We start from the raw sequence: 27753 nt of genomic DNA, 5'->3' as shown, positions 1-27753 counted from the left end.
CAGTGCTAGAGAGGAGTGGGCAGAGCAGCCACTTGCTTTTCTTATACCAACAGCTAATCTTTTATGCTCTTACATAGAACATACCAAGACATGGAACAATGGCTCAAAAAGCAAGACTCCAGAGGCATATGTCTCGTGTGCAGGATAACAACAGGATCCAAAAAGCTGTAACTATCTTGTACTGGATAGTACAATGCAATCCTGTCCAATCTCCTGACCATAGAGGACCTCGTATCTCACCTTACTGCTACAATAGGTCATTTGACTGCAAGTTGTGTCCTTAGGTAGTACAACCAACATGACCTGAAAGTCACGTGAAGACTATATGCATGTGTAATAAGTACTTGCCCTGCATCCAGAAGTCATCAAGACAAAGGATGGCCACACGAGCTTTGGACTGGACCATCTGATGTGCCATACAGACAGGCCACATGCGTGGTATATTATACCACTTTATTGACCCATGGTTTGAGATGCCATTAGGAGGTGAAAACCATTTTTGTATTTCTGTAAAATAGTAATTAAACAGATTATGGCAAGTATATGGTAGCTACCTTGTAATCTCAATTTGTACGTCTTCTGTGCGTACTTTGCTTTAACTCTGAACCCTGGCTGTAAGCCTAATAAAAGAAGTCCTGCATAGTTAGACACCATGACAAAATCAGCGTCTCACTGCCTGCTAAGCTGCTGAGCTGTATTATAAAGACCAGTGAGAAAAACAGAAACCAATGCAACTTGTACAAAAGAGCTACTTTGAGCCCAGAACACCCAAGACTGTGTGCCTACAAGTGACCACATGCACACATGCACGCAGCCTGGCTTGTTCCTAACCCAAAAAATCACATAAGCCAAGAAAACAAAGTTCACTGTTTTCCCTGAGTGGGAGTTTGTTTAGTGCAAGCACTTGCTTCAGACATCTGACTAGGAAAAGTGTTCCAAAACATTATTTTTTTAAAATAAAGTCCTTACATATTGAATAGGCTTGAGGGATTTGATCGTAGCAGTCGGGCAGCCACAGGAACTGAGGTCAACGTAGAGGCCTTCTTCCAGCACACAGTGATTGTCAGTGATTTCCCCTTGGTAATACAGGAGCCAACTGCAAGAATAACATAACAAAAAAGATTAGCTGCTCTAGCTGCTTATTAACAGTAAGGTTTTTTTTCAAGATTTAATATTTCCCAAGGAAATAAGGAATAAAAAATTTGTTTGTTCTTGTTAAGCTTAAAGGTAAGGTGACTTGAAAGGCTATGCCACAAAGCAACCAAAGCAGCAAAATCAAATCGCGTGGTACAGAAATCTCAGTTCCAGAGTCAAACGACGCGAGTGGAATGCAGACACTTCTACTGTACCAAGTTCTCAAAATCTGGAATAAATTCTAAGTGGAGTTAAAAAAAGAATTGCAGTAACTGTGCAAACTTCCCACAGGGAAAGCAAAATGCATACTACCCAAACCAATGACAGTACGACAGTTACTGAGATGCACTGCAAGACAAAGGGGCTAAGACATGATGGAATATGATGGCCATGTGTTATGCGCTTTCAGCTGTCTGAAATTTAGTAGCGTTTAAAAAAAAATTTCATATTACTTAAAATGGTGGCATGTAAAACAACAGACTTACCATCCTCGAAGAACCTTAAAAGAACATGGTATGAATGATGTAAAATCAGAAACTTCTGCTGTGAAATCTATACATGCTCCTTGGAAATGTGTATTACTGAAAGCTTTGAGCTACAAGAACAAAACAAAACAAAAGCAATGACTAGAAGGAAAATGAACGCATTATCATTAATGTAAACAGAGATAGCTGTGCTCTTAGAGAAGTACCCATTCAATTCACACAGATACAATAAAAATAATGAATTCTCATTTAAGGAATCTTTTACTTTTCTACAGCTGCTTTATTTTTAGAAAGATCAAGTGCTTTACTGTCTCTGGGTCCGGTACAGGATGCTTCCCAGTGATGCTAAGGCAGTGGTATCAAGCATAAGTTCCACTGCAGCAACAGAAGGCCCAGAGAAAAAGAGATGGCTAGGACTGAAGGATGTTATCCTCCATCCAAAGTACCCCTGAATTGCAGCTAACTCTTGCTACAGCTCAGCAATCCAGTGTTCAAAACAGGACAGGGAAGCGTTGGTCAAAAAGATACTGCTGACAAAATGCCTTGGAATCTTCTGTGACCACAGTGATTGCAGGTAGTTTCTTATCCAAGAACTAGCAGGAGAATTTCTGGGGGAACTGGGTACAGCCTGGTAGATGCACCATGAACTTCTGAAGTTCAGCTAAGCTTTTTTTCTGTGTCATGGTGAAGCACTTCAAGCCACATTGAACCATACCCTACCAGTAAGATGTGATCAATTCACCCTAAAAAAGCAATAAGGTTGAAAGTGTTGTAGTAAAAGAAAAAAAAAAAAAAAAAGAAAAAAATAGTATGATATAGCCTATGATCTATAGATGATCTATAGCAAAGTCGCCTAGAATTCTATACCCTTGGGCCTCCATTGTGTAACTGAGGTGAATTTCACTTTAAGGCCTGAAAGAAAGGCTGGAAAAGAATGAAAAATTTAACTGTATCAAAAGAACAGCTCATATTCTGTAATGGAAGAAAAACACGATGGCTGTTGCAAGAGCTACTTCCCCCTTCATGCCCCAAATTGGCCTAGCTTCCTGCCAAAGAAAAGAAATCAAATGCTTTTGCCAGTACAGAGCAAGAAGGCCAAACACAAGTATCAGAAAAGACTTTATGGAAAAGCTCAGACTACGTTTTTAAAAGAAATAAGTATGTTTCCTGTTAGAAAGAACAAGAAAGGCTTAACCTGGCCTTGCATGCTATAACTACAAATTGGAGAACACAAATCAGTTACTATATAAAGTGTAACTGATTTTTCTGTAAATATAATTGCACTGCTATGTCACAAAACATCTATTTAAGCTGTGATTACACAGTATTTTCTACCCACATCTCAAAGTTCTTTATAAGGAATATATATACACTGTCTTTTTTTCATAGTCCAGATGTTATGCAAGGCTTTTAAAAAAAGACCTATTACTCATTTTTATATAGAATATATCTAACAATGAATTATGGTGTTAGTTTGACAAAAGCTGGGGTGAAGCACTGATTCCTCCGTAAAAACACTGCATATCTGCAATTAGTCTCAAACTGCAGCTACCTCTATTTTGTCATTACTACACGAGGTTTCGCTTCCTGATACATCCATGGACAGCATGTTAAAATACAAGTTATCACAACAATTACCTCTGCTTCCTAAGTCATCTGTAAAAGTCAGCTGCTATTTAAAGAGACTTTGTTCTTGCTGGACAAAACCAAGTTTTACTTTTAATAAATAAAGTGAATGGCTTTTTAGAGTTTGTCATTTCAGGCATTCTTACATTATATGTACTTTGTTTATTAGGGAGCCTGGCAGGAGGAAAAGGTCAGGGAAGTTACTGAGAGATTTAAGAAAATTTAGTTGCTTTTCAATTTCTGATGAGCAATTAAAAACAGAAATGAAGAAGAGACACGCTTTTGTAGACAGTGAAAACAGTTCCCTTAGCTCAGACATGTTTATTAAAGGTAGGAGAATGTATAATCATTCAAAATAACCTGTGTATGGCTTATACAAGGGTCAAACATTAGGATGCTTAAGGATTTGCCAGCTCATACGCATCATGCTTTGAAGTTCCAAACTAAGAGACTGTTCCATACATGGAAACTTTTATTTTACCCTGAACGGGAAATTCTTCATAGTTATCCAAAAGACTGTCCTTTACTTATCCTAAGTGATTAAATGTTTTCCCATAAAAACTTACTTAAAATATCTCCCTTCCAAAGAGAACAGTAGCAATATGAGCAATATTCTTCCTTCCCTAGCTTTAGGGCAGAATCCTATGAAAACCAGGATTGTGATAAATCAGGATAGTATTTTTTATAAACAGTGTTAAGGCTGCTATTAGAGAACACAAAAGGCAAAATACAGTCTAGTACATTTCAGTAATTAAAGGCGACTATACATATATACACGCACAGGGTTTTTTCTCACATTACTGGAAATAAGACTGTAAAGCACAATTTATTGAAACTTCAAAGTTTTTAATTGATCTTAAAGGTCTGCAAAACTGGATTAAAGCACTCAAAGAATAGTTTTTGGTAGATCCTGAAAAAATAGAAGAGTTGAAGATGGAGAGAAAATGATCTTCCACTGTTTGGATCCCACCAGTTTCCTCTGAGTTGGTTATTTTATCTGGTATCATTTACCAAGGCCTTACTGTGAACATACTTACAAGCCTTTGGATTTGGCCACAAACTGCCATATGAATAGGTATGGCAGGAAATCAGTGTTTAAGACTAAAATAATACACCAATTATGTCTTCAGACAGGAAACATTTCCTGTACTCCTGGGCTAATGCTAAAACTGTAGAACTAGAATACTTGGAGAAAAAGAAGGGTGTGGTCAACCTGCTATGTAACACAATGTATGTATTTCCCACGCGCTTACAGCTACTATACGCATCCAAGCGAGATTGTGTCCAGATGACAAAATACTTAAGTTTTCTGAAACAGAACCATTGAACTCTAAAGTCTCTTTTGTCTGAAAAAATGTCATGTTTCTTGAAATAAAGTTTTCCAAATTTGCTTAATTCAAAGCATGTCATAGAGAGAGGAATATAACCTCATCGCTCATGCTAGCAGCACATACCAGGACAGAAAAAGAGAAGTCAACCAACTAATGCAGGAAGGGAGGAGAGTCCTGTTGGGACAGAACATTATGGGAGACACAGACCATGCTTGGTGATGAGCACAAACACTTAGAACAGGTTTTTGTTTCAGAACGATATCACAAAGGTACACTAAGGGAACATAAACTTGTAAGATAAGGACCAAAAGTGTAAAACCCTAAACTAACTCATTCTTAAGACTACAAGCAAATTATAGGGACCGCTTTCTCTTTATAAGTTGTCACCAAGTTAGACACAACTTTGGAGGGAATCATCAGAACAAGAGATTTATCATAGATTTATTATAATCAGGATGTGCTCAGTTAAGGTCATATGTCACTGTGAGGAAAAGGGAAGCACAGAGCAAGTGGTGCCTACTCCTTAAGGAGGATCTAGATATGCTTGGGAGACAATGAAAAACAGACTACAAAGACTAAAGACTAGACTAAAAACCCATCTTCCCCTGTTGATGCATCTGTAGGCTTGAAGAGTGCAGTTCAATTTTCTGCAGTTTATACTTTATTCTTCACCTCATACGTGAACAAGATAGTGACAAACCAGAGACAATGCAAAACAATAGAAAGAAAATATGCCATAAAGAGAAGGATGAATGTATGTGATATCAAGTTTCCAGAAACAGGAAGAAGAGGAAAATAAATAGCTATAGAGACCCAAAGTCACTCAAAACCTACTGAACTGCTTGCTTTTTTGAGGACAGAATACTCAAGGGTATGATCTGAAATAAAGCAAAGAGCAGAACATTAGCAAACTTAACCTTTATACATCTACCAGTTTCTTCCATTAATGGTCTGCTGTATGGACATGATAATATCGGGATATCACCTGAAGTAACAAAGCATGACATTCAAGATTACCTGTATTTAATTATTAAATGTAGTTTAGTACTAGAGACTGTTATATAATGTCAACATACCAAATGTGGAGGCTCATTCGTTCCAAGCGGTTCCTGCAATAATACACATCCATATAAATAAATAAAATTAATAACAATTAATTTCCTAGAAGACATGTCAAGTTCCTGAAATTTGTTAATTATGAACTCAAAAGCAGAGAAAAACACACTTCCCAGGCTCTTGGCACAATTCTGTTCCCCAGCCTCTGCCATCCACTGCCTGTAAGCTCACAGCTACCTGCCTGACTGTTCGGTGCCTTTCCACACAGAGAACTTGCATCAGCATTAATTAGTTCATATAATGTGGATTAGAGCCCATGTCAATGTCTCTGTATTTATTTTCGAGTCTATTTCTTGAAAAAAGACAGAATTAAAAACAACAGAAGACTGTGACACCTCTTTCAACACGTGCTCTTCAAAGTAAGGTTAAATGTTCCCTTCCTATTTTCAGTGCAGTAGTATCATTTATTAAATACTTATTACTGAGGATCGTCTTTGGTTTGCATTAGGGTTTTGACAGTTCTAGCACTAGTCTATTTGGGCAAGTTGCACTACCTTGGATTTAATAACAGATTAAAATATTTCCTATCTTTATTCACTATACATATTACAAATATTTTAGCATAAAAATAAGAAAATAAAATTATCAGACCTCTATTATAAAAAAACAATATGGGCCAGATAAATTCTCAAGTATTTTTATATCCATTATGAATTGGCATTATAAATTACTACGTTTCAAGGCACATCAATCTTTCCAGGCCAGTTTATTGTTTCCATGAATGCAGTCTGCCAAAGGGAAGTTCTTCTTATGAGGTGTCCCTGACAACCTTCTCAACTGACCGAAAGATCCAGAGCGTGCATTTCAGTCTCCATTTTGAACAGACTCATTATGTCATTCACAAGGGTCTTTAAATTGTTTCCAAGTAAATAGACAAATTGATTAAACAACACAGCCCCCATTATAACATTATTGTATGCTCTGACCTCCAAAGCTCTCATTTCTTTTAAGTTTTCCCCTTAACAAGTTGTGGTAACTCACCAACTTAATAGGTCGAATTGACATGATGATTTTACTAGATCCTCCCCAGTCAAAGAAACATTTGTATTTTCCTTTCTCCAATACATATTGTTCTCCACAGAAATATTTTTGCTGATATGCGACCCACCTGGAGGATGACACAAAAATTAAACTGAAATAAACTGAAAACATCATGTTTTTCTGTGTAGTTTGATGTAAATACTAACGAGTTAAATAGAGCAATTTTCTTTGGAGTTTTCTTGGTAAGTCCATCTGACAGACAGCGTAACGTTAAACCCAATGAGAGGCACGTAATTGTAACATGCTTGATTTTCTGCTTTTACTTTGCAAACACTACTTTGACAAACACAAAACTTCGGGTCTCTGCCTTTCTATCAACTACACATTGAGCATGAAATGATGCCTTGCTTTGAAGCCCAGAGGAAAGACACTTAGCTGACAACTTTTTGAATCTCTCTCAGTGGAATCTTTACCTGGTCAGCACCCCTCCATCAGACAGGTCTTTCTTCCAACTTTTCCAGTTGGATTTAAGAAAAATGGTGAAGAAGAAAGAGAAGTAAATGAGGAAGGCTCGATGAGATAAAGCAAAAACTTGCAATGGTTGGCAGCTCAAGCTTCTCCCACCCTACTTTGCCTGTTGCAATTTAAGAAGAAAGAAATCACCAACTGCATGAGACAGAGGGTGCCTCTAGCACTGTACACACTCTTTGGCAGTGGCAGAAGTAGATGGAGCTAGTTAGAGAGGTGCCACTAACTTAGCCACTTTTAGTGGTGCGTTCCTTAGGCACCCAGCACCCTGGACTGTTATATTAGGGATATTTCATGCCAAGCATTCTATTCTTTCCTAGTCCTTTTAGCACCCATTTATGAATCTGTTTGTCATTAATTTGTCTAATGTTTTTTTAAACCTCCTAGTGCCATCTGCTACCACAGCCCCCTTCAGCAGCAAGTTCCAGAAATTCACTGCCTCTGGTCTAAGGGCTTTTTGCTCCCCACTTCTAAATCTGTTTTAAAGCAATCTTCAGCTAGTTCTGTAAAGCATCCCCCAACTGTTGTCATGCAGGATTCTGAACGCTGCTTGTCTACCACCTTCAGGATTTTGCAGATCTCATTCGTACCTCTCCTCAACCATCTCTTCTCCAATTCAGTCCCAGCCTTTCATCCTTGTACCTCATCCTCACAAGACACTAATATCCAGTCTCTACATGCACAGTTCAAATCCCCCGCTATGTCCTAAGTTTGAAGCTTTTTTATTTTCACTTAACTGTTGCTGACCCCTAATCACCATCACCATTAGGGTAGGTATGACAATGTTAATACTGCACTTTTAAAATTACCATCGAAGTCTGGAATTTCCACCCACATGATTCCATAGCGCTCTTTTCCCATAGCGTATTTTATGTTTTAGCACTTGTTATCATTCTTCATGTACAGTACCATTCCCTTGCCTATAATAGCCCACTCTATCATTCCGACAGAGTTGGTAGCTCCTCTGCTTATCCTTCCTGTGAATCTCTGCAGTATCTGCTGTATCAGAGCTGTTACTTCATGCCAAGCATTCTAGTTCCCCCACACTATTTTTTAGGCTTCTACACATTTAAGTTTTGTCCTCGCTCCATCAGTTAACACTGCATGTGTCTGTCAACAGACACTGCAGACTGTCTAATTTACCTTCCTTATCTATTGCAATTGTGCTGTTTATTTTCCTCCTGGACTTCACATATGCACACCGAAAGACAGCCAAGTCCACCCTGTAGGCTGTATCAGCTCGAACCAGGTACTCTTCCATACCTTTTGGGTTAAACCCCTGCTTTTCGTTTAAATAGTTCTCTAAAAAGTTGTAATTTTCATTGCCAGCAGCCTGACTTTATTACGAATAAGGCACAGCTCATCCTTTCTGTACAGGCTCCATCTGTCCCAAAAGGTATCCCCAACTCCTAACATACCTAAAATCCCTCTTCTGTACTACTGCCAAAGCTCCTGCATCATGAAACTACAGTCTGTGTGACCTCTGGAGGAACATCACAAGCTTTCTCTAGTAACAAGAATGCCCAGATCCAAATCAAGGTGTAGGCATGAGATTTAGAGAAAACTAAGATTTTTTTTCTTCCATTTACCAAGGAAACTGAAAGAAACATTGTTCTCCTCCAATTGTTTACCACCTGTACCATGTGAAATATATTTTGTCAAAAGATGTACCCGAACCCAACTGTGCACAAAAATACTTATATACATATATTTCAGTAGACTTACACTCCACTTCTCACAAGAATCGACCTCGTTTCTGGGCCAAAGCCAGCCTGCTCCAAATCAGGGATTTCTTCATTGATGATGTCTAATGCTTTCCCATCTTCATCATCAGACTGAAAAAGTGCCACTGAGGACTCTATGAAATCCTAAGAGGCAGCACAGGAGTTAGAAGACAGGCTGTCACAACTCAGTAACACTTCACAACATAAAACATTTTGCAAAAAGTTGTAGCCTGAAAGACAGCGTTTTATATAGCAATGAAGGGACTTGGGTCCCTTGTGTGGATCTTTACATGGTATTTTGGTGTCCAAGTGCCTATAGCTGGAGGCCTGACAATCTGACGTGGCCTTCAGTGGTTTCCACTGAAAAGGAAAAGGAACCTGCTGCCCCTCAGCACCATCCTTTCCTCTACAAGGATCACTGAGAGTCCAAAGTTGCTTGCGTGGTAAAGAGAAGGGTTGGGGATTTAGCATTGTTCTTCCAACAGCTTCACAAACGACTGCTCGAAGCACTACCACCACTATAGTCTTTTACTTAAAGTTCTCCCTCCTCATTCCTTTCCAGTGGCAAGGCAATAATCACGGAGGGGAAAAGAGTGGGCAAGATCAACTTTCCAGCACAAGAGTTTTGCAGTTTTTGGATACATGTATTGTATGACTGATCACTATAGCTATAAAATCAATCCTGCATGACACTGTCATGTTCTCTCTTACACCGCTGCATGACACACTGCTTTATGCTTTCAGTTAGCATAGGTGCTTGACCAGATTACTTGCACAGCTTCAGATTATCTGAATTTGGGTTTCAAATCTCCAACTTTTTAACCACTTAGCAATTTTAAGCACACCGTTCAGTCACTGCTTGGGAAAATGGGAAACAACAATCCATTCACTTTATTCCTTTAACGTTTACCAAAAAGCATGAACTCAGTCAATTTCAGTGTTTCTGAGACATTCAGCAATGTTATGGTAAGTTGAAAATAAGTAAATCTTGCAAACAAGAGAAAAGGCTAACAAGCTTTTGGCAAAATCATCATGAACATGAACAACTGCAGCTTCAGACTACTTTTGAGAAAAAAAAAATACCAGTACAGTTTTAGTGCAAATAAAAACCAGCTTAACAGTCCTAAAGCAAGAACTTTCTCAGAGTTCCTGAAAAGCCATTTAGATCAAATCTGCACATAATTTCTTTGATTAAATTTGATATACTGAAATACATCCACAATTGTGAATACATTTAAAACGTTTCAAATTCAGCCATCATTTTTGCCTCCCTAAATTTTCATTACAGCTTCTCTTACAATAAGCAATAGGAGAAATACTTACTAACAGGCTTTCAAACCAAGGCAAATCATTTTGGACTTGAAAATATTAGTGGGAAAGCTCCAAAGGCTACATACTCTGCTCCACTGCCAGAGTCTCAGAAGCTTCGCTCATCCCCTAATCACAACAGCCATGGGCAAACCCCAGCTTCACAGATTCATTTGACAGTGCAGAAAAGAAGCAAACGCAAATGTCCCCCAAACCAGCATACAGTACAAAGTGCTGTCTGTCCTCTGGAACAAGCCCTGTATTTGACTCCAAATGTGTCAAATATAGGTGCGGATAACAGAGCTGGCAGTACACGAGACAATACAATTCTACAAGTCCTTTCTATCTCTGCTTTCAAAACACTCTCCGAATCCCCACAATAGAGATAGTTACTGTTCACAGCAGAAATATTTAAGACAGACAAAACTTGAAAGCTCTTGCAGTATGCCTCTATGCATGTACATCTTCACCAGGGGGTGGGGAGTGGTGACTTTCAACAATCCCTCTTTTGTGTGCAACATCTAACCTTTCTGATTTGTCAGGAAATTAAATTCATGCCTCAGCTCAACTGCAGTCACTGATATCTGTACAGAAACATGGGCTGGATTTTCCTAGCGTTAATAAGCTCTGGTGGAACGTGTCATGTTGAGCGTCGTGGCGCAGGAGCATCTGAATAGCTTTGCATAGCGCTAAGCCACACTGACAGAGCTGGTACTGACACAGGCTAACGAGGCACACCGTACGCAGCCTGGCTCTCGACAGAGCCATTTACGTGCTTCTACACCATCCTCCCTGCTTTGGGAGCACAGCACAAAGACATTTGATCCAACTCTGCCTGAAGCTGACTCAGGTACACAGGGTTCATTAGCTTCAACTTCATGCCGTGTGTGCCAGGATAAATTGTTTTCAGGTATGGGCTGGCCTTAAAGCCAACACAGTCAAGGTCACCTGGTGTCATGCCCGAGAAAAAAGAAGTCTAGCTGGATTGGCCCCTATATGAGACCACACCGGTGAGTACATATAAAATGCCCGGCCCCACTCTCTACCTAAGCTGACCATGAATAATGCAACTTAGCTACATTTCACAAATCTTCTACAGAGACTCTCGAATTCATCTGACTAAAACAGAATTTCTAGGGAAGAGCAGCAAAGATCTGATATCCAGGAACACACCCAGAGAGTCCGAGACCATCACAACCTTTACTGCGCTTCTCCTGACAGAATTTCTGAGATCATGCTGAAGAGCTAGTATGTTTGCTGTGCAGCGAGAGGCCTTAAGCGTACAGAACTAGTTTTGGATTTTTGCCCAGGTCCTCTTGAAAACAAGAGTTTTGTACTAGAATGTTTTTAAAATCCTGACCTTAAGTATCATATACAAAGTCATGATGGGAGCATATGGCAAGCCTGAACACCGAGCTCTGTACTGCACATCAGAGAGGCAGGCAATCTGTTGGTCAAGCCGAACAAAATTCCAGCGCCATTAGTCATTTTATTGGCAACTAGCTCATTGCCTTTAGTTATGCTACAATTTAAGGAAAGGTATTACTTACACTTTTATTATCAATACCTACATATTGATATATATTTATATGCCAATTTGAATGCTGTATGTTGATATATGAGTGCAAATTACACATGTTTTTAAAATGTTAATGTCTTGAGCACCCTGACTGTTCTAGGCATGAGTCAAATACATGCATACACGTGGAAGGTCATTCCTGCTAGGCACGTGCGCAATTTTAAGCTCGTAATTATGTCCTTTGCCAAGGGGAAGGCTTAAAAAGATCAACTGAAGTTACTCAAGTATCCTATGTACAGCTTGAAAAGAAAGAAAAACTAAGACTAGTCAGTAACTGAGTAGGATTCTGCACATTGCAAATGAGGAGTTAGAAGGAAATTGCTGCCTGTTTCTCTCAGAAACCTGAAAATAAGTTATTCATTTAATATTTTTCTTCAGTTCTTCAATTCTCCTATACTTATTTTAAGTTATACAATAGATTCGGATTATAAAGACAGCTTTTCCTATGTGCCTTTCTTAAAAATCAAACCCGCAAATTGTGAATTTAAGCATGGCCTCTTTGGTTTTGCATTAACTTTTTTTTTTTTTTTTTTTTTAAATAATGACTGTTGAGACAATGAGTTTGCCTGAAATGCCTATCTTCAAACTTCACAAAATTTCTGGCTTAGGAATATCACATCTCCTCAGATGAGGAGATGAGTAATCTGAGTATATAAGACTGAGTAATCTCAGCGCGAACAATCTGATTCTCAAAAGAAGCCAGCCTTTGCAGCTGTATTTAGAGCTCACAGAGTTCCTATTAAAACAAAAAGTCCTCAAACCCCCAAATAAACCCCAAACCAAAGGAAACAATAAAGAAGTTCTAATCTCATGTTTCCCCATCACTGAAAAGTCTAACTTTGCTTCGAATACTGTTCCCTGCTATAGTTTTTATTATTACTTATTATTATTTCATCACTAAACACATTTTAGTAGCAGGGATTTTTCCACCATGATTATTTTTGCTGCCAAAATTTTCTGGCACAAAAATCACAGAGACAGAGGGTAATGCTGTTTTAAGGCTTGAAACAGCTGCTGCGTTGAAAAGCTATTTTTATTTTAATAAAGAACTACACTGTACACTTACACATGTTAAACTTAAGAAAATTCTGTTCTAGAGATTCAAACAGCTTGAAGTGCTGAAGTGAGATACTTGGAAAATCTGGCAGGTAGACAAGGAATTCTGCATGATACATTCTTTGCATGAACTTTACAAAGGCATTTTAGAACCTGCTTCTGCTTTACAATGTATACAGTGCAGTCTAAATTTCAGCAAGTAGGAAAAGAATGAGAGTGAAGTTGGGCAAAAATGGAATGACTAAACACAAGCCAGCTGTACCATATACAAAGAATAACCTTCCTCTTTATGTATAGCACTGTGCATAAATTGTGTGAAATTCATAAAAGTACTTACAGCCTGAAGGAACCGAAAAGACAGGAGGACACTGTCAGTTCCCCCCCAAGAGTGTCTGTCTTCATAATCTCCCTCCTCCAGCAAGTACTGACGGCCTTTGTAGCGTTCCTTATCATAGGCAACCCATCTACAGCAACCACACAACAAAAGAAAGAGAAATAACTAAAAGCAGAACAACTGCACACATGATTTGCCATAACAAATAAAAGGGGAAGAGAATATCCTTAGAACACTAAGATGAGTATCACAGACTCAGCTAAAAAGCAAAGCAATGCTCGTTTGAAAACACAACAGGCACCCCTGAAGGGTTCTTTGTGGATCAAAATACCACCATGTGATTCCTTCTCCAACAGCAGTTTTTTTGTGTAATGCTTCTCCATGTACTCTCAGTCTGTCATATCCCCAATACCAATATTTGCTACTACTGAGGCTAGTACGCATCAAGTGGCCAAAACACTGTAAGCCACCAATTGTCAACGAGAAATACCAAGCAGCATATTTCTTCAGTGTATTAATAAATGATAAGATTCTACCCTTGCTGCAGCTGGTGACAAAATTAATGGATTTCAGCAGAACAAAATTTCACCTGCTTATATTGTTTCCTGCTTGAATCTACAAACATATATATGAATAGACAAATGAATTGAATATATACAGTATATTGCACATGGAATATATTTTAGCACTAAGGGAATAACAATTTTAAAGTATTTTGAACAAATAGATAGGGCTTGATTAGAAGAAGGCATTTCCACACCAACTTTGAAAGCTCTAATGAATCCTAGTTTGAAAAAGTGTTTCCCCCTCCTTCTTTCTTTCTTGTAAGCATTTCTTTCATTAAAACTCCCTTGTAAGTATTAGAATTGCTGTATAAATTCTGTCAGATTGAAATTTGGCAGGCAGGGGTAGCTTTACTTTCAGTATCATTTGGTTTACATTACTTCAGCTGGTTAAGTTACTGCAGTATTAAAAAATAAAAGCAGCCACAACAGAAGAAAGGATGATTTTTAGTAATTTGAGGCTTTCCAGATAGCTTAATACATAATGTATAAATAGATTATTTGAGTATTCACAATTACGTTTATTTTGAATTTAGTGCTTGTAAGATTCTGACGACAGCCTGAAAGGATGTATGTTACTGAATCTTTATATTGAAGTATTAACATTGAAATCCCCTAAGAAAAAAATTAATGTTTCTGAAAACTATTTTATTGCTAAGCTCTTTGGCAGAAGCAACCACCCTGTATGCTTTCAAACAGCCTTATCCTGCTGGGCCTTGGGAGAGGTTAAAAGAACAATATGTGGGGTTGGTAGCTCTCTAGAATAGCTGGACCTGAGCCTACCTCATGAGCAATCCACCCAAGGACTGTGTTACACAGCCCTTTTTGTGCATGTGTGTATATGAGAGGGGCAGGGCAACAGAGAATCAATCTGAGGCCTCAACGAAGGAAAATAAGGGTGGATTCTTAATTCCAGATAACACGCAACAGGTGGCAAAGGAAAACCATGAAGACAATAAAATCTGTGAAGATTTCAGAGGCATTAAAATGTCAAATTGAAGACTGACCATACCTAACTAAGGCCATTTCAGTAAATTAACTAGAGACAATCAGAAGCATAAAGCAATATACATTAAAGCTCTGTGTGAATACTGTCAGTAAGGAACTAAGTGGCCGGGTTTATTGGCATCCAAGTGGTAAACACCAACTTCACACCTCTCACACACTTAGTTTTAACCTCCTATATCCCCTTAGATAAATAAGCCATATGGAGACCTTGTTTTATCCAAGGCTGATAATTGACAAGAGAAATAAATATTCCTTTATTTTCAAAATATTTTAGTGAGAGATTCTAAACACCCCTTAGCGCTTCTTGGCATTTAGTTATGATTTCCTATTTTAAAGTAAATAAATGCAAAAGTGAAACATACTTACACTCCGCCAATTACACGTATTGATCCAATTTCCTGAAACTCCTCTTCATTACCAAACAGAGCTGGGACAGAACCGATGTTCTCTGAAAACTCTTTGGACCATCCCCGGAAGTGAGTTTTCTCATATATTATTATCTAGAAAACATGTTGGAAAAATGCCCCGAGTATGCCCTGAATAGTAATTTGAAAGTTTGGGGGTATATATTGCTACAGTATATGGAAGACACCGTGTCCTCTCCCTCCAACAAGCCACCACTATGAAGAAAACTCAGGGTTGCATTCCCCAGCCCTTCTGATTCTTGAGTGCCCTAAAAGCTGAAGACACCCTGTTTAGATTTAGATAAGCTTGTCAGGCTATTTGCAAGCACTTCCATGGAAGGATACTTATTCACACAATCCTATATACATAAATGCACTCTGGAGCTATGAGACTGTGATTTATCTTGTAATCCCATGCCTAGGCAGTATATATTAGCCTGCAGTGAATCCTACCTGGTCACAGCTAGACACACTGAACTTGACCCCTCAAAAGGAGACAAGAGGTCTTTCTCTGTACTTTGCTGAGGTTGTTTCAGTTACTGCAGTTAACACACCCTCTGGATTCCTCATCTGCCAAACCACACATATCAGCTATCAATAGTATTAATATTTATTGCAATATTTATTAGAAAAAATCCTGAATCTTGCATGCATTTGTATAAAGCATTAGCATTTTTGTGGAGAACTAGAAAAAGGAGGGGAAAGGAGCAATAACTCTGGATTAGTTTTCTGCTCCTTAAATCATAGAAAAGTCACGGTCTCACTCATGACTCTTGTATTGGGATCAGGTATAGGAAGGAAAGGTCCTATTCCTGCACTCTTCCTCCCCACCCATCCTCCCACTTTTTTTTTTTCTTAAACTTGGTACATTAAATGGAAAAATCTCTTCTGACCCCTTTCCATTGCAGTGACTGATAGGTCAGTCAGGAAAACTCATTTTATGTTGTAAAAGCTTTATAATTTTTCTATAGCAAATTGACATTCTCCTAATATGTAAAAAATAAACTACTACCACTTTTGCATCTCATGAAACAGTAGTAAGAAAGCAGACTTGACAGTATTAGTGAATTTTCCTTCAGCAGTAAACACTGAACACCTAATCAAACATCACATACCCAACAAAAAGAAAACAGTCTAAATAAAGGTTTTATATTTCCAGTGTGCTCATATTTTATTCTCAGTGTCCTCAGTGCCTACCTTGACATTCATCGGCATTTGCACCTTTAGTCCACCCTAAAAAAAGATGAAAAAAAAAAAGGTATTTATGTAAAACTTAAAATTATGCTTTGTCATGTATTTTACAGTACTATCAGAGCATGAAGTCTTTGTAATTATACTCACCATTTTCAGCATTGGCCAAACCAAAAACTAGTTTAAATACTCTGAGAATTCATAAAGGCCAGGGACTCTATAAACCTGACCTACAAACAAAATCAGTGCGTTGACAAGCCTGTAGGGGTGCAAGCAATTTTAAAATATTCCTTCGTTGCCTATTAACACCCTAAAGCAAATATTTACTTTGTGTTTTTTAACTAATTTACATTGACCGATTTTTAAAATGTAACTTTTAAAGCTGTGTGGTATATATTTCAAGTTTTTTAAGCACAAATGATGAAACACTAAGAAACTACAGGAGACAGAAAATATAGGCTGACATATTCATGTCTATGGTCAAAGAGCAAAAACAACAAACACATTTTCTGTGGAAATGTTAGCGAATGACGTTCTGTGAAGTAATAAGACACCTATCTCCCATGAGCAACTAAAAAGACAGCTGTTAGGTCTTATTCCTTTGTGGCTCTTAAACTCTCTTTCTGTGGACTTGCTATGTATATAGTAGAACTATGTGTTATACCCTTCCACTTCTCTTTCATATTTGGACCTACATGCTCTCTATCAAAACAAGAATTAGCTGCACCTCCCAAGAATTTTCTGCAACGTGTGGTCACAGAAAACTACTGGGTATTTTTCAATAATACACTCCTCACCTGGTCTTCCATCCACAGCAGACTGTAGCTGTACTATTACAAAAAGAAAATCAACAACCTCTGAAGAGCCTTTTTAGTTAATGAATTGGTGTTGCTTGTAATACAATTATGAGTCTTTCAGTTCTGTCTTATTTGATCTCCCCTAGACAACAGCAGTTCCCCAGGAAGATGTCCTAGTGAATTAGGCACTCCCTCTGACTATATGTTCTTACTTGGGCAGATGCAGGAGCCCAGCAAACCCTGCAAAGTGAATGCCGTGCCATTACAACACTGCAAACGCACCGTGGTGTGAGAGGAGTATTACATGTTTAAGGATTAACTCTGAAAGGATGTTAGAACCTAAGTTATACTTAGATCAAAACCTTTGGGAGAGCAACAGTAGGAAAAGGAAGACACATGACCTACTAGGGAATCATGAAGTCCTCACCATTTTTAAGGGACGCAGAGACTTTACATCTGCTGAAGGAATTTCAGATGGTGAATCGCATTCTTCCAAAACCTTCATCTCTCCCTTGTAATTAAAGTCTGAATAAGCAAGCCACCTATAACAATAAGGATAAAAGAGTTATTAATATAATCAGATGCATTACAAATACAATGATCTTATTAAAATTATTTTTCTTTTTGTATTCATCAGAGCTAGATAATGTGTTTTAGATACCGCCAGCACATTAAAACCATGCTCTATTTAAATGCACTGGCAACATCAGTGCTAAGATCTCGGATACTTTTTCTCAATCCAAGCTAAATATGAATGAAAGAGCAGAAAATTACCCATTTGTTCATTTACCTTAAGAAGCCAGTTTGTTACACTACGGTGTACAAAACCAATGCCAGTACTGAGAATGAGACACTTTTACCTACAATTGCTACCTTAGGAATTTAAAAGGCTTCTAACATCAATCCCACTTGTTTTTTTCAGTGGAAATTATTAAAATATTCTCATTTACAGCACTCCTTTGGAAAGCAGGTTATCATAATTTTAACATGAAGATTAAAAATACTAAGACTCCTTCAAACTCTTACATCAGAAAGAAAGCTGAATGTAGAAGTTGGACACCGGGTCAGTACACCAAATAAGGAATGGAGGAAGAGGCATTAAGCGATATGGAAAATTACTTTCTTAAAACTACATACAGAGACTACAAGCAGTTAAAAGTTAGATTAAGTTCTATCAAAACTAAGATAAAACTTCATTTTTTTTTTTATTCCTTCACCACTTCAAGCTTCACGCGCATGTTGTGAGATCACAGGAAAGGAGGCTTGGCTCACATGGAAAGACAAACGCAAGACTCTAACAGAATAGCTAATGTCATTCTGTAATGATTTGTAAGAGGCATGGAATTCCCAGAGTTCAGGCACTGTGAAGTGCTGGCCGTTTACCCCAGGAAAAAGACTATTCTGCTCAATACAAGAAAATCCTGGGCTACCGAGGGGCCTGTATCATATTGCATTACCTCTCTCCAGAAAGCCAGGATATGGCTGTAGCTTGCAGAATGCTTGGATGAGGTAATATTAGTTTTCTGGTATTCAGACACAGTGTTACAGCTATAACAGGATGCATGACTAGGGAGACAGTTATCTATTCTCCAATGAACTAAAAGCTAATGATTGTTGAGCTGCTGCTTCTATTTATAAAGCTACTCAAAGATGGAATTATAGGAGACTTCTGCCAGCAACTAGAGGAAAAACGTCTTCAAAAATTTGGTTCCACTGCTAGGAGCCCACATACCACAATGCTGAAGCGTAGAGCTGGGAATATCTACTATATATAACTGATTTGTAGCAAAAAACCCCCAAATATTGTTCCTATTGCTCACTGACTTTCACCCCATGATGTTACCCCTCTACTTGCTGGCAAAAAGCTATTAAAAGTGTTCAGTACTCACATTCCTGATTTGACACTTATATAAGGGTTTTTCTCGACATCCAGTTCTTCTAAATTGGCAACTGCACTTTGTATGCAGATAGGATGTCCCTCTGTACTACCAGCTGCCAGGCAGAACTCTACCTCTGGAACACCACAGTCCTGTGGAAACAAATCAAAAGGTGAGGCTTATCCACACTTGCAGTCTGTCCCATCACAGCAGGGGAAGAACCGGTAATGTTTCCTTCTTTTCCCCCCGTCTTCTCACCCTTCTAACCTAACTCCTGGCTTCGCGTGATGGAAGGTTTCTAAATGAATACTGCGATTTTCAGAAAAGCTAAGGGAAGTAAATTTCCAACTCCTGCTAACTTTAAAAAAAGACAACTATGCATTTATGCCTGTTGGGCTACCTTCAAAAAGCTGTTTAAACACTCTCCAAGTAAACGATCCAACAGTATTTAGTGACAGACAAACCATGCATATAATACTGCTGACTTTTTTTTTTAAAGCCAGTGCTTCCCTAACACACATACACACACGATGCATGCATTAACTACAACTTTCTAGAAATGTCTAGTACTTCATTCCCACTTCCCCCACTCAGTGATAATTAGGTTCTGTAATGCATCTAACCACATTTTCAAGCCATATGAGTTCAATTTTCTGTCATGTTAAATAAATCTACAGCATTTTAGACATAGAAAGAAAAAGAAAAGTACTGGAAAATATTTGTTCTGTTAATTAAACACTTTATCAATTCTTCTGTTACTGTGCAGCAACAACCTCTGTTACCTTACTGAAGCTTTTCTATTGATAGATAGACGCTGAAGAACAACTTGTTGAACACATGATCTTCTCTAGAATTTGCAGGGATTTTACTGAACCACATTAATGAAATAATATTTATATAAAAAGCATTCCCGATACTTTCTTTTCCAGCATTTGAACACGCCACGAATCAATAAGGATCTTCTACAAGGCCCTGCCTTCAACAGTGCATTACAAAACAGTCGTCTTCTTACAGTAAAAGGCAGCTCACGTGCTTATAGAGTTTGCTCAGCTGTAGCTGGAAACCTTCAGTTCTCAGTGATAACTTCACAGCACCCTTTCCCTTATCCTCCTGACCCACGGGCCCATTTGCATTAGACCAAAGGGTCTGGACAGCATAAAGAGACCCCAAAAGTCCTAAACGTCACTGTAAGAAGATGCCCCTTGTGTGTGCACTACAGAAGAGGGCTGAGAAGCTGTCCCTGAGGGTGCCCTCATGGAAGCAAACTATTATTGGACTTGTTGAGGAGCCGGGCAGGGTCACATCAAGACAGAGATCCTGCACAGCCTTTGACTTCTACCAGACCCGAAAGGCAAAACACAGGACCTTGCAGAGAAACCTAGCATCAGGGCACAAAAGCTCTTAAAGTCACAGCACCTCATCTCATGATAACACCTGCTTGTTCTCCCTTTTCATACAGGTTTTGAGTGGAGCTTTTAAACGATAGAGTAACATCCCACCCAGAAACACACCTCCCTCTTGGTTAGCAAAGTTCTTTCAATAGTTATTTAACCTTCAGCAATAAATGTAGCAATTATAACACATGGACTTCAGGATATTATTTCACTTTCCCCATGAGACCTGAAGTAACACAGTATACTGTTTTGGCAACTTGTGTTTCCTCTGTATTGTACCTTGCAAACAATACACATTATTTGTTTTCAGACTGCAACATCAGAATTTTTATTTTCAGATGAGCAAAACCAGAAAAACTAGGAAAAAAGACTTTTAGTACAATGCTACTTTATGGGAAAGTGCTAAGGAACACTTCCTCAATTTTAAGTTTATTGCTAGACAAGTTTTAAAAAAAAAGTCTCCCCATAGTTTTCATGTGTATATATATATATCTTATTAAATCACAATTAAGAAATATTTGACGTTCAGGTTTTTTCCTAATAATACCTGATACATGAGAAAGCTGAAATCTGTGAATCAAACAATAAAGCTTGATATGGAAAATCAGAAGTTGCACCTATAAGAATTCCACAAACAATGATGCTAGACTCTTAATGATTTCAGATAAATTCTGAAACACAGTACTCACAAGACCAGACAATGGCAAAATAAAGTATCTTTGCCTGTGGGCTCAGACAGAATATGAGACGGAGTATGTTTAATTTTAATTCAGTAGGAGGTGGTTTTTTTTTTTTCCATTTGAAGATTGGAAAAAGCCAGTCTGTATTCTCTTTTCAAGTTTGCTTTCCTGACTCTGAAGCTCACGAGGCAGGCTCCACCCTCAATAGATGAAGAATGTAGCAGTTCTCAAAGGACAGGTAAAGCACAAGCACTCATAATAAAATCTCTCCTACTTATCACCATCTCCCTCCAGCCAGATTTTGACAGTCATAAAAAAACCTCTTCTCATTGCGATGGCATTTTTGTGTGTACCAGATTAAGTTCATAAAGTCCTTTCATAAAGTGTCCCATAGTAAACTGAGGCCTGTGTCAACAGCAAATCAAATATCTACTTTTAAAGGTAACAACATGTTTGAGCAAGAAGTACGTTATATTTTCTAAGCACTTCTATTTAAAATCACAAATATAGGTTTTGACTTAAATATTGAGTTCAATTTACATATATAAATTCAGACTGCAGAAAAGGGTAAAATTTAGTATTATTGTATGAGGTGAACACTGTGTTTGCAGATGTACACTCAAGTACTATGCTATTAATTTCTCTAATTTAAGCATGTAAACTTCAGCTGTAAATATTTGCCCTAGCATGTTCATATTTGCCTGAGCATATTTAATAGGCATCATTACTTTCAGAGGCTTCTTTAACATTGCTAATAAAGCCACCATCTTTAGAAACAAAATGAAAACCACACAACTACGATAGCATTCAGGTTGAGAACTAGATCCTTCAGTCCAAAGCCCTTTCATTTGCAAGGCGTCAAGATTTTCAAATAAGATACCCACATGCAAAACTACTACCATGCAAAACTATTACCTCAGTGTTTCAGGCCAGATCCAAAACTGGAAAGTCTCCTCCCTATACAACCCCAGCCCCACCAGCCCCATCACAAGCAGTCAAGACTCATGCCATATTCATTATCCTACTGACATGTCAGGCAAAAACAGAATAAAAAGCACAGCAAACAGATGATATTCATTTCCAATGATAACACACAACCAGCAAATACTTAGGTAGGTCACAGCCTCCAGGCATCTCACTCTGTCTTCCTTTACTCTGCAGTTCTCTCCTCCTACCTCCACACAGTTATCCTGGAGTGCCCGTGCTTCTTCCCTCATGGTCTTTTGGGAGCAGAGATGTTTTCAAAAGCACAGGGAAGACTCTCGCTAGCTCACAGAGAAGACACTTGCAAAACAGCAACACGCCCCTCAGCAGAAAGGTTAAGGCTTCTTCTGAAGAGGGTTAAGATGACCCTCAAGACCTTAGCATTAAATATTACTCTTCAGTGGGTTCTCTGACATTTTTCTAGTCTGACCAAGAGCTCCACTGTAAGTGAGAGTTCCAGAGCCTTCAACCCCCTCAAGGTGGTCTTAGCTGTTTACCCTTCTTCTGATCTAGGGTTACAGACCTAAAAGCACTGGCAGGGCCAAATAATTTCAGCACTGTTAGGTTTTCTCCTTGGAGCTGTAAGCTGTGGTGACTGAAGTGATCAAAATAGCCTATCTAAATGAGGCAGCCTTTTATAATAACAACAGGACAAAGAATGACTTACCTCTGGCTTCTTAAGCTAAATGCCAAAACAATGATGAGAGAAGAGTCTCTTGAAAACCAGGTCTAATTAGTTCTGGTATTCACACAATTGCTAATACAGTCTAGACACACATCTTACTTTTGATATGCAATTTGTCCTTAGGACATATCAGCTTCTGCACCCTTTCTTATTTTAAATCCTACTCTCTGTTGGTCCTCTGGCCTTTTTTATCCATTCATAATTTTCTCCCAGTTCTGCTGCTCTGTACCACTCTTGCTACTACCCATCATCACCAAACCAAACTACAGAACTCAACAGGGCTGGCAGTAAAATAAAATAACATTAAGGAAATTAATGATTACTGTCCAGTAAATACCAACTAGCAAATGAGACTATCTGAAGCTGCTAGGTGTCCTCCTATGGTATCTGACAAAGTAGTCCTGGCCTGAATTAGTAACTTTTCACCTAGCAAACCACACAAACAAAAGAGACACACCCTTCATGTAATACTGTGAACGTTCCCATTACAAAGAGCTTTGCTTAAGGAGAGTCCACAAAGAATCCAGTTATTCCCTGCCTAACCATCTTGCAGACAGAGATCATAAACTGCTGTTACAGATCTCTTGTCACTTTGCAATATAGTGGTTTACAGGATTACTCCAGAATGGGAACATCAGTAACTCTTCTCAGCTCTTGTTTTTGGGAAAGTAACATTTAACACACTTTTGGGGCTTCCAGAAACAGAAAAAGCTCTCCAATTCAATAATATCAATATATGCATTTGCAGTAGACCACAGAACTGATTTGGCTAAACAGATTGTGCTGCGGGAGATGCATTGAATCTGCGTGTGCAGACAGATTTTGCTAGCTTAGGCTCATGTTGACTTGCCTTAGTGGAATTCAGACTGCCCATTACTTCAAATAGGTCTTCATTTTACCAGTTTTACTAGTTGCATGATCTGTTCCTTTGGGATCTTTTTTCCCCTCCTAAGTTCCTTCAAATTAAACACACGTGGATAGATCTAATGTGTATCCACAGTAAGTCAAGCCACAGGCTAACCACAAAGCTAACAGAACCTTTGCTTTTTGTGGCGGCTTGAAGCCAAATCAGAGGACAAAGCTACTGGCAGACTGTTTCTCAGCAAACTAACATCTGCCAGTAAAAAATAAAAATAATATTAAATGTACCTCCTACAGTTTCTTTAGTAAACATCTGTTTTTCTCTTCTTGGCAAGCAGTTTTCTTCTCAAATATTTAGCCAATTTTCAAATCTGCTAACTCAAGGCATCTGAGCAGCCACTAAACAAGCACCATAAAAAGCCAGTTGAAGAATCAGAAAACAAGCCAGACAGCCTGGACACACAGCCAGTATGACCAAACTAGGCAGGAGAAAAGCCACTGAGCTACCCAGCCTATGAAAAAGAGAATGACAGTAAAACATGTGATCCTGCAAATCACATACACACAAGCTGCCTGAAAAAGAAACATCTATTTGTCAATTAAAAACAATGTCTGTATTTTTTACACACACACACACACACACACACACACACACACACAAAAGTAGCACTTTGGCAAACTATCTTCTAAAAGTAGTTCCAAAACAGCTGAAGTACAACCTAAAAAAAAGGGATGCTTTCACCGATCAAGGTTTAGAGGACAAAACCCAGCCTAGTTAGTTCCACACCCACACAAGCTCCATATGATGCTATGGGCTAACAGCAAAAGGCCTCCCAACCAACCTCACCCACTAGAGGTTTAAGTTACACGAGAAACAGTGCTGATTACTTGTGTACTGTAACAAAGCTTTCCATCTGTGTTCCATACAAATGAACCACATACTGGAACAAGAACAATGCTCGAACCTGTTTAGCTGTATTAAAAAGATTTTTATCAAGCGTGAAGCTAACCACAGTGTCTTTCCTATCCAAGGGTTTTCTTTGATACCCAAGACACACCCAGCTTCCCTTGGCTTCAGACCATAGTACCACATGTTATTGTAGTATTTCTTTATTTGGCTGCCTTCCACATTATTGATCAATATTGATATTCCACACTGGTCAAATGATTTTAATTTCTTTAGCTCAAATAAACGTTAATGTCATTATTCATGTCCTCAGCCAGCCTCTTTTGAATTTATTTATTTATTGTTAAGTCTTAACAAGACAATGAAAAGGTATTTCTAATTGTTATGACATTATGTCCCTGTACTGACGACAAAAAGTTTATCAATTTTAAAATGACCTCTATACCAGCAGAGAACAAAGTAACACCGCTTTTTCTGAAATTTACACATTGCAATACAAATGATGATTCACTCCCAGTAAAGGGCCATTGCCCTGTGAATAACTGGAATGTTATGCTGAACAACAAGAGCACTAAGTCTTCTTAAATCACACGATCTGGTAAATATATTCTTCATTCACTGCATAACAATGGATGCATTATATTTAGTTTTAGGCATTTGATTACTCTTTTCAACAAAACGCCTTTTTAGCTTCTGGCTGCATGCAGAGTCAGATGCTGAGGTGTAACCCTTGTCCACATGGAACCCCTACAGATAGCACAAAGCTGTAGAGGGAGGGACAGTACTTTTTGGAGGCTACGCTGTACAAGCGGGATTGGAAACCCAACTACTACCTTCTGAAACAGAAGCCATACAGACACAATAGATAGTTTACGCTTAAGACAAACACTTCTTTAGAAAATATGAATTGACTCCATTTAATTTCAATTAACTTGACAGGTAAACATCTAAAAGGAGGGGAGTCACTGTGTCAGGTAAACGTGGTGACAAAGACAGACAATACATCTGCTCATTACTTTCAGGAAGAAAGAGAAATTTAGCGCAGCAAAAGCCCTGGAATTTATTTCAAAGGTGAAAAAATGTGATTCATAGCAAATTTGAATAAAATCAGAAACACAGCATACACACATTGTCCACTGCTAGTAATACAGCACTATTGCCAACAGACATTAATTATGTATGTGAGTATATTATTCACAAAGTCTATACCTTTGTTACATGTTTGATTGAACCAACTGTGAGGTTTCTTCGACGATGTTTCATGCCTGGGAGATCCCAAAGGTGATCCAGCACAGTCTCTCCTTCTTCTAGTACATATTTCCGACCCTGGAACTTTGGTTTCTCATAAAAAATCCAACTGCAATAATGATATAATGAACTGAGTTGCTGCTGTTAAGTAAGATTGTCCTTATACAGCACGTTTGCTGGAAAGCTCAGTAAGGAGCTCTTCTTATCAAGCCAACTATCAGACCTTTCTTATACTGTCCCTCAGTAATCTCATTCACTTTAGATAAATACGGGGCTTGTACTTCTGTGCTTTAAAAGTAAAATACACAGCTCTCCTCCAGGATGTAGCCTAACATAACTTAAAATATTAACTGTCTAAAAATACAGCTAAAACACAATGTAAATAAAAAGCCTTATTTTACCAGAACAAATATATTAATTGACACATCAAAACATGTCCTATTCAGGCAGATGCTATGCAAGGCATAAAACACATACATACTAATAACGGCATTCAGTATTTCTTAGGACATGGAAGAAATGTGTGCAAAACCAAACAAGGCTGCCTCAAAAGCGTGTAAATGTGACATGCATTTTTACTACGGCTAACAGTCAGAAACATTCACTGTAAGCACCACCACCTAAATTCCAGTGCAACAACTGACATGGTCCCAGCCCCAGCTTCCCAAAGCAAACCGAGAAACACTTGCAAAATCTACCTTAAAAGTAGTTGTATATCCTTCTGCATCCCCATTCTTCTAAATGTTACATTACAAACAGCAGCTGAGCTTGTTCATTCTACGGTCCTTTTGCAACAGCTACTGTATAATGAAACTGAACTATAAAAAAAAAATAATTCTCTGGCATACACCAGCTTCTAGTGATGATTATGGCTGTACTGTCTCAGCACTTTAGGCAAGGAGTCTAAACTTACTTGTGGTTCTATTAGAAACTTCCTGTTTGATGCTAGTTCCCAGGAGAAACAATATATTTTTTTTTTGTACTGCATTTGAAGCCTTTTTTCAAGCTTTTTTTCATTGATATCAGTCTAATTATAAAGAAAGAAAAAGACACACTTGCAGATCAGATGTGTGTCATAAATAAAAGAAATGAAAATAGAGGAGAAACACATATATAGTCTTTTGGAAAGACTTTATTTAAATATGACCTGGATTTCTTACCATCCTCTAATTATCCTAAGTAATGCTCCAATGGGAAAGATCCAGGACGTAGTATCCAGCACATCAGAATGAACTTCTTGTTTACTTTTGTTGCCGTAAAGATCATAAATAATAATCTGAAACAACATACGAATGAGGTCCCATTTCAACATACAATGTAGACATTTATTTTTTCCTTGGAATTTTGTGCCCACCCACCTGACAGCTACACATTTTCTTCACTCTACTGAACTAAACGCTGGTTCTGCTGACAGAAATACAGTAAAATTACCAGTGGCAGGATTTTTAATAATATTATCTCATTATTAGCATCTGCAAGTACATGCACCATTAAAATACAGAAAACTAGACTAACAACTTCAGATGTTTTTCTTTCAAAATTTTGGTATAACCAAATATTCCATGTATCATATTGATCTGTGACACAAATTCTGCTTACCTTTCCTGGTCTTGGGTTGTATTTGAGACTTGCCCTGTCAACAAGGTTCTGAAATTAAAAGGACATGGAAAACAACCATTAACATCTACAACAGTAGCACAAAGCATAGACAGATTATTCTGGGTCCACTATTCCTTATACGTACGCAACTGTCAACTAGCAGTTGGTGCAAATAGTTTAAGGGAATCAGACAATCAGCAGAAAGCAGCAAGTGCTAGAAAGGAGGAACTATTATGAAGGTTACAACCTCTGGAAATGTATTACCCTTTCCCATCAAACAATAAAGTGCATGTTTTAACAGTGGCAAAACCAAACCAGACCTCTAACACAGACTGAAATACTCCCAACATCAT

The 27753-nt window shown here is 38.3% G+C and overlaps 1 protein-coding gene across 1 annotated transcript in view; it reads right to left on the bottom strand.

Annotated features, from left to right (window-relative positions):
- CRYBG3 (crystallin beta-gamma domain containing 3) overlaps positions 1-27753 on the bottom strand; it is a gene marked incomplete at its 5' end in the record, with an annotated part of 65361 nt that overhangs the window by 20137 nt on the left and 17471 nt on the right. The window contains 13 exons of the mRNA XM_082488430.1: positions 970-1096; positions 1620-1729; positions 5653-5685; positions 6674-6800; positions 8927-9069; positions 13206-13332; positions 15140-15273; positions 16375-16410; positions 17593-17707; positions 19055-19194; positions 25763-25910; positions 26962-27077; positions 27401-27448. Of these exons, the coding sequence (XP_082344556.1) occupies positions 970-1096; positions 1620-1729; positions 5653-5685; positions 6674-6800; positions 8927-9069; positions 13206-13332; positions 15140-15273; positions 16375-16410; positions 17593-17707; positions 19055-19194; positions 25763-25910; positions 26962-27077; positions 27401-27448 (1404 nt within the window). The remainder of the gene's footprint in view (positions 1-969; positions 1097-1619; positions 1730-5652; positions 5686-6673; positions 6801-8926; positions 9070-13205; positions 13333-15139; positions 15274-16374; positions 16411-17592; positions 17708-19054; positions 19195-25762; positions 25911-26961; positions 27078-27400; positions 27449-27753) is intronic.

The sequence above is a fragment of the Vanellus vanellus genome (genome assembly GCF_965231255.1).
Source record: "Vanellus vanellus genome assembly, chromosome: 1".
NCBI classification, from domain to species: domain Eukaryota; kingdom Metazoa; phylum Chordata; class Aves; order Charadriiformes; family Charadriidae; genus Vanellus; species Vanellus vanellus.
Note: the sequence above shows the minus strand (reverse complement) of the source record. Positions and strands in the feature narration are given on the sequence as shown.